Source organism: Vollenhovia emeryi, unplaced genomic scaffold (genome assembly GCF_000949405.1).
Source record: "Vollenhovia emeryi isolate VEMERY1.0 unplaced genomic scaffold, V.emery_V1.0 DF939390.1, whole genome shotgun sequence".
NCBI lineage: Eukaryota > Metazoa > Arthropoda > Insecta > Hymenoptera > Formicidae > Vollenhovia > Vollenhovia emeryi.
In genome coordinates this window covers 33,638-41,654 of record NW_011966976.1, presented here as the reverse complement: position 1 = coordinate 41,654, position 8,017 = coordinate 33,638, and the positions used below count along the sequence as shown (strand labels likewise).

The window sequence follows — 8,017 nt, the reverse complement described above, 5'->3', positions numbered from 1 at the left end:
CAGAACGTTTTTATACTTGAAACACTCGGGTCAGAAGTCTAATGAGAAAGATATTGATATTTGAAATTTTCGATTTTTTAATCGTGAGCAATTTGAATTTGGCTTTATAAAATTACAAAATTCTTCCACGCGATTACAGTACGCGTAAAAACAAAGCGGGGGGTTCACGACTTTATATAAAAAACGAAGAGAAATTAAAAATATCAGCATGTGAAGCCTAACCACAATTACTTATAAAGCGATATTTTTAATTTATTATTATTTTTCTCCGCGTGATATCTGTAAGTGGAACAAGTTTTCAACTTGCCTGCAGCATCCCTAAGATCTAAACAGCTGCCCTCTTGTGCCGTTCGGTGAACTAAAATTGCAGTTGGTAATCCATTTCTCATGGTAAAAGGCTCACATAGTTGATTTTTTCCTTTAAATTAAAAATAAAATCAAATAAATAAAACCTATCTAGATAAGAAAGAATTATATTGAATAAGCTAGACTTTTTGATATGTTATAAAAAATGTAAGACAATGATAGGATGGGATCTAATGCAAAAGAATAGTTGAAGATAAAAGTGTATAGTAAAAACAAAGTTAAATAAATAAAAATTATCAGGATAAGAGAGAATAATTTTGAATAAGCCAGATTTTGAGATTTATTTAAAAGGAACGTGATATAGAATGAATGAAAATGATAGTGATAGTGACTAAAAGTGAAATTTAGTAAAAATGATAGAAAACGCAAAAGAAGAGAATAATGTTAAGTGGCGTGCGCAATATAATATTTTAATGTTCTAATATAATGTGGAATAACAATGGCGCGCGCTTCGCGCGCGCTTGTGTTGTTCTAGTTGATTAATAAAAATGCATAGAATGCATGTATTAAGTTGTCGATTTATCAAATACATCTTAATTTTTCTTTCGTGTACGTTAACTCTTACCCATTTTGCAAAATAGAAAATGTATTCGAGATAATACTATCACAAATCATTATGTTTAATTTTCGTCAACGTTGGCGATCACGAAAGATTAATCCCACAGGACGCATCTGCTCAGGTCAGACAAAGTTTCTCCTGTTTCTTTTTTTCGTGAAAAAAATACACAATTTCTGATGTACATACGCTAGGAATCACCGATGCCTTAATTCCCACACGAATTTGTGCACATATCAATACATTTATACATTTTGCATACACATACATGCGCTAAAAAAAATCTCCACCGGATAAACCAATTAAATTATGGATACAACCGATGAAGTTTGATTGAAAAACCGATCATATTTCGAATTAGACATATACGTTTGTTATTATGGAATTGGATTATCCGATTGTATTTAATCGGGCATTTTTCTCAGTGTGGAAATGTGTATGTGTTCCACCTGTGCCTAAATTCCTAGGCCGGTTCATATCTTATGTTCAAGACCGTCTTGAATTTATCTAAGGATACTGTATGGAACATCTCATTGGCCTTGGAGTGTCGAAAGATGATCTTAAGACGGCCTTGAATATAAGATTTGACTATGAATACCGGCCCTAATGTAATTAATGTAATTAACGTTGCGTACTCGATTTCTTAAAACCGCGTAACATGATCTTATCGTCCGAGAAGAATGCACACATGCTTCCAGTTTCAGAATTGTATTGCTAGATGGCCGTATTAGTTCTATTTAAAAGTTGGATACTGACCGATAAAAAAATGTAAAAAAGAAATTTCACATCCTGACATTATTTACAAAAGAGTTCAAATCTTAATCCAATTCTCTATTTCGAATTCTCGGTTTCTAATTCTCCTTAATCATAGAAATACAACGTGTACCTGTAACGATATAAATAATTTAACACAAATATATCCGTTGTCTACAATTTTTGTGCAACAGTGATTGCACATACGTAGAAAAAGTGAACCTAAATAGCAAACTGACTGAAATGAAAAACTTTGCTTCGACGATCTTCAAGCTGAGAGCTTAGGCGGCGTATGCTAATTTATGCTAACTTGTACGTCACATCTCACCGGTCATTTTACCTACTTTAATGACACAAACGAGATCCTTGTCTTATCCGTGCGTTAATGGCAAAATTACGTCACCCGATCCGCGAGATCTCCGGTTTCATATACGCTCGAGTATCAGCCGCGAGACAAATTGTATTTTCAAATTTTGTGGACGGCGCAAGTTCTTGCATCTACGTTGCTCGCCCAGATGCGTCGGTCAGTACGACAAATCGTCTCTGCAGACAATTCGTCGGGTGAACTTCTAATTCAAGAACCCGCGGCGGAAGAAGTGCGTTGCATCCGAAGCCTACGTTAGCGCGCAGGATTTGCTGTATCAACGTTTGCTTTCGCTAAATCGCCCGCAGACCGCGCATGTCGAGCGCACTTCGTCGCTTATGGAATCATTACAATGACCTTGGGTCAATAAACGCACTCCGTTGTATCGGCCGTTCAAATATTTTACGTCTCAATTATGACGCGACGGGTCTTATGAGGCACGTTATGGGGCACGCGCACTCCATTCCAACAACAAGAGCTCGCGAGCCTAATTTTGTAGCTGCACTTACCCTACATCATTCGTTATCGGGGCTTTTGTCTTTTCATACAACGCAGAATGTGTACGCGCATTATCAATGCAGCGATAGACGCGCAGTACTGCCGACGCGCCGGTTCATTAAACTCTTTGATTGATAGCACGCGGCTGAATCATTCAACGAGATAGTGGAAGAAATTGTCCGCCAACCAAAATGCCATTTCGTTCGGCCGCTCCGTCGCTTTTCGGTCAACCGCGCCGTCCGACATAATCCCACGATATACCGTTGCGCCGCGGGGATATTTAAACACCCGCCTGTATTAAAATACCTATATCCGACGTCGCGCTGCAAACGCCGTTTCTTCGGGAACGAGGCCTGAATTGTCCCGCTGCGCGGTGATCGTCGCGATAGATTCCGTTAGAGTGCCGTTTCTCCTAGGTCAGTTAGGTCCACTCGATTATTCGATTAAGACTCATCACTGTCTATTGTCAGTGTCAGCGATCATCCACGAAGGGCAGATTAAAATCTAACGGGGGAAATCTTAGTGCGCCATCTTTTCTCCTCGCGTACGTGTGTGGGATATTTTCTTGTACACAGCGTACTTTTGTCAAAACCACGAGCCCTTAGTTCGTGAATGCGGAAAGGTACAATATAGGCGTCTTATTTCTCCCGTGTGGTCAGATGTGGTTTTGCTGGACGCGGGATTAATTTCTTCGATCGTACCGCGGACAAATTGCGTCGGTGATTTCAGAACATTAAGAGACTGTAATAAGAAACGTTAAACAATTAATAATTCAAGTGAGTCTCCTGGCTGTTCGATTTCTCGTTGTGATTCATCGTTTCTGTCTGCAACGTAATTTGTGCAACCCAAGTAGAACAAGTTAATCATAAAAACGTCAATGCGACATTAAAGTGACGAATTTTACGTCGCAAAATGATCGACATCAAGATTTACTTCGCAATAACTGATTTATGGCACGCTGTTTTAAAACCCAGATAGCACAAGACACTCCTATGAACATTTGAAGAATATTCTTCAAGAATATTTGGAACATTCCATCAGTCATTCTTATACATTTATCTTATGTTCGTGGACCATTCGACTGGCACTACAATAAATCCTTCTCGAATGTGAATAGAATAATCTATCGAATATAGCGTGTCGGTTATGTCCCGTACAGCACGCACGTCTAAAAGACATCTTTAAGACGTCATTAAATGTTAAAAAATTATTCCGAGCGAATACTCCAAAGACATTCTCGACGAATATTCTGAAAACGTTCTTCTTTGTTATGAATATGATTTCTAATTGTAATAATCTACATATATTTATAGAATATTCGATTGGAATGTTCTGAAGTTAAGAATATTTGCACTCCAAAAGAACGTTCATAGAACTATGTGTGCTGTCTGGGAAGTTTGGCTCTTGCAAGCTTCATCGACTATCAGGACGCTGATTTTGAAACGCGACTTGGAAACTTAATATTGCTTTGGTGTAGTTTATTTAAACGACTCAGGTTCGTTATTCGTCAGATTCGTCTCCTCTTCGAATTTGAGTGGGTCATACGAAAGAAATGCGTGACAAACGCGTGGATAATTGCGCTCCGTATTAGTTTAAACGCTTGAAAATGGAGCTTATTCTATCCCGCCGACGAACAATTAAATCCGTAAATCGTTATTTATTTCCTGTCCGCACGCTACGCCACCCCTGATCCCCGAAGAAGTTATCCTTACGCATTATTTTCCCGTGACAAATAGGGAACGGGTTTGGATGAATTGGAGCTCGCTAATCGTAAGAAGAGGTCAGTAGTGCAGTTTAGCCGCTCGTATAAGAGCAGCCTGAACATCAGTAACTCCATTAAAGTAGATCAACGTTGCACAGTGTCACCATGAACGTGGTAGTGATACCGTTCTTTTTAGGTGAGATCTCGGAATTGTTGTGACACCTGGATAGCGACACGAAGATCAACTCGACTCGAGTCACGTCCGCTGTTTCCGGTACTTAGTAATTGATTCTCGTTTCGCCGAAGGGTGTCCCATCGTAAGTACCGATAGCCGGAATGACAGGCGTCCGAGTCGGCGCGTGTCGCGAACGGGACGAGCGATCGCGTAACCGAACATCAGAAACACGAAAAACATTGGGTAACCGCGATATTTAACCGGTAGACGCCGGTCAGTTTGACGTCACCGGCAGTACACGACAGTAATGTAGGTCCATTCAGGCTTAACCGGTTCATTCAGTCGTACTGGCGGTCGAACAATACACCGCCCGATCACCTACCGTAACTTGTCCAGTGCGCGCAATGACATAATGACCCTTTTTTCCCTTAGCCGCGCATCTCACTGCGGACGAGCAATGGGAACACGGGCCGGAGTACGCGTTCCAGGTCCAGGTGAACTGCACGGCGATCCCAGAGGAGGGCATCTATGGTAGCGTGCGGTTGAACCTGGTGTCGAAGCTGATCTGTCAGCCGAAGGGTGGCCACACGCTGAGCTGCCACTTCGAGGACTCCAAGGCGAACAGCTTCGTAGTCGACAGCCTGGACCCGTCGGAATCGGTGGTGCCGGTCGGCCCGATAAACCGGCAGCCGGCCTACGAAATCAATGAGGATCAGTTTGAGATCAAGTTCAACAAGCGCGGGCTGGATGGCTTGGTGGTGAACGAGAACATTCAGCCGCGCGAGCTCGATATGATTCGCATGATCGTCGGCCAGTTGAGCATAGGTGCCATCATCGACGGCACCGGGAACGACATTTCCTTCGACAGGATGGAGAACTTCACCCAGGGCGAGTGTTACACTACCTTTAAGGTCGACAAGAAGCTCGTGGCACGTCCGTTGTACACGAGGCCGAGTTACGCGCTCAGGCCGGTCTTCGGCCTAAAGGACGGCAAGTTAGTGCAAATACGGAAGATCAGGAACCTGCATATGTGTGCGCATAAGGTGCCGTATTTCTTCGGCAGTGCCGAGAGCTTCAGGGAAGAGAGCGACATTATATCTGACATTGTAAGCACATTTACCTGCCGCTTAGGTACATTTATTTTTGCCTTCATTTCTTGGAAACTTATCGCCTCTCTGTTGTTCGCATAAAGACCGCTGTGCTCAACTCTAACCGATGATTAACATCGCGAATACGTAATATGCGTCCTAATAAATCTTCTAATACCTTTGAAATTGATTTCAACTCAATAGAAATTTAAATTAAAATACAGTTCAATTCAAATACGAGGGTGAGTCAAAACTTATCTGCACTTTTCGTTCTACAATTTATTTACACAAAAATAGGGGTTCAATGTGTACACCATTTTTCAACATAGTCTCCTCCCTTGGCAATGCACTTGGTCTAGCCGTCCACAAGCTTGCGTATTCCTTCCAAGAAGGTTCTCGATTGGTCGCGAAGCCACTTTTGCACCGCTTCCTGCAGCCCAGATCTTGCTCCCTCCGACTTTCATCTGTTTGGGCCGCTCAAGGATGCTTTGCGAGGTCGCCAATTTTCTACAGACGTAGACGTGCAGGAAGCGATGCAAAAGTGGCTTTGCGACCAATCGAAAACCTTCTTCTTGGAAGGAATACGCAAGCTTGTGGACCGCTGGACTAAGTGCATTGCCAAGGGAGGAGACTATGTTGAAAAATGATGTATACATTGAACCCCTATTTTTGTGTAAATAAATTGTAGAACGAAAAGTGCAGATAATTTTTGACTCACCCTCGTACATCATACAGTGTTTAAGACATTATTACACGCTGTAATAACTGAGTCCATTCTCATTTTCTCTTACCACAGAGCTTGTCGGATGGCCATATTATAATAACGTCGACAGAATTCGTATCGGGTACATCGAACGTGATTACGACGAGCAAAATAACTGAGGCTGGGGTGACAACGACCCTTTACGAGAACGTACGGCTCAGGCTCGAGTCGATTCAAGCTGCGAGGAGCGAACCGCCAGCGGTGAAAGAAGCCGAGCCCGCCAGTATCTTCATAGGCAGATGGCTAATTGACGACTCGTCCGAGGAAGATAATTAAATGGGGGGGTTTTTTTTATCGGTGCTAGATGGTGTACAAACAGACAAACGCTTGAAAGGCGAAATGAACAAATTCACTTGTCGCAAAGTGACTTATTCTGATTTATTTTCCCCTTTACTATGTTAACTCAGATGGCTACGAATTGTGCAACATTGCATTTTCACATTGAACATGTCGAATATGTTGCGAGTATTACGCTGCGTGTGGATGACATCTAAGATAATTATATATTAAATTACACCGTACGATGTTGATATTAACATTGATAATGATTAATAAGAAGAGATCACGACAGAAACGTTAAATTTTGATGCGTGAGAGTGAACTTGTTACTTGTATGATACTGTAAGAACGACAACGGAAATAAAAGTGTATATTAAACTTATATTGAACTATGTATATTTTCTAATCGAAATCTTAATCAATATCCGATCCATACTGATCTGACTTCTAATTATAAAAGTTACAACTTATTGAATTAATTGGGTAAATGTGTTTGTATGCATATCATTTGCAAACGAGATTGTATTGTTTCAAAATTCCTCGTAAAATATGGAGTCATCATCGTTGTTGTTTCCTATTTTTTAAATAATTTATTTGTATCGGTTTATTCAATTTTCGTACCATCTACTACGGATTGTACAGAGTTGCCTGAAAGATACACGTAAGCAGTCGTTAATGAGAGCAGATAAAAACAGGACAAATGGCAAATGTGTCAATTACATTCAAACCTTACTGGCACGTGCGATGCGTGCTATTATTAAAGTAGTCCTAAGTACAAAAGCAACGGTCTTATCACAACCAATACGGAAGGTATCTGTAGAATCTAAGCGGAAACGGTACCGTGAAATTAATTTCAAGGATATGAATCAAGTATAAAGAGCAGCCGGATGACAGGCAGAAGCATCAGTCAAAGAGCAGATATCAGCTATGTTGGTGACGATTCTGCCATTTGTTCTAAGTGCGTTCTTAAAATTTGTTTTATCGGTAAACTATTAAGGCAGACAGTGGAAAATAATATTTTAAATTCGACTCTTCACTACAATTCACGTTTGTCGCACAATTATGTCCCGTAACATCGTAATTTATTTTTATCCGTACCGCTTTCGCTTACTTGTCTGTTATTGCGAGGGTCGGGAAGTAACTCGTTACTTGTAACGAAGTTACAGTTACAGTTACTTTCTCTCCATCCGTAACTTAAACTCAACTCAGTTAGATTTTTTTCAACAACTAATGTTACTTTATACAGGGTGAGTCTTTCCATATCCGACAAAATTTTTGAGAAGGTAGAACGGATCGAGAAGAATGGAAAAGTCCTGTACCATTTTGCAATTTTCATAATAGTTAACGAGTAATTAATTATTAAAAATCGTTGTCTTAGGCCGGCCTACCGCCCAATTCGAGCGCGTGGCGAGATGTGCGCATAGCAATATCGATCGCCAGGCGGTCACATCTTGCCACGCGCTCGAATTGGGC

At 41.1% G+C, this 8,017-nt stretch overlaps 2 protein-coding genes across 2 annotated transcripts in view; both read left to right on the top strand.

The window, feature by feature from the left end:
* The first annotated feature begins 4,323 nt into the window (after window positions 1-4,323).
* Window positions 4,324-6,926, top strand: LOC105558023. The gene is made up of 3 exons (XM_012005509.1): window positions 4,324-4,435; window positions 4,847-5,520; window positions 6,299-6,926. Exons 1-3 carry the CDS (start codon window positions 4,405-4,407, stop codon window positions 6,539-6,541), a joined length of 948 nt encoding a protein of 315 aa, XP_011860899.1. The 5' UTR covers window positions 4,324-4,404; the 3' UTR covers window positions 6,542-6,926.
* Window positions 6,927-7,429: 503 nt separating this feature from the next.
* LOC105558021 (vitellogenin-2-like) overlaps window positions 7,430-8,017 on the top strand; it is a 3,016-nt gene continuing 2,428 nt past the window's right edge. The window contains exon 1 of the mRNA XM_012005507.1: window positions 7,430-7,502. Coding sequence (XP_011860897.1) covers window positions 7,472-7,502 — 31 coding nt within the window. The 5' untranslated portion in view covers window positions 7,430-7,471. The remainder of the gene's footprint in view (window positions 7,503-8,017) is intronic.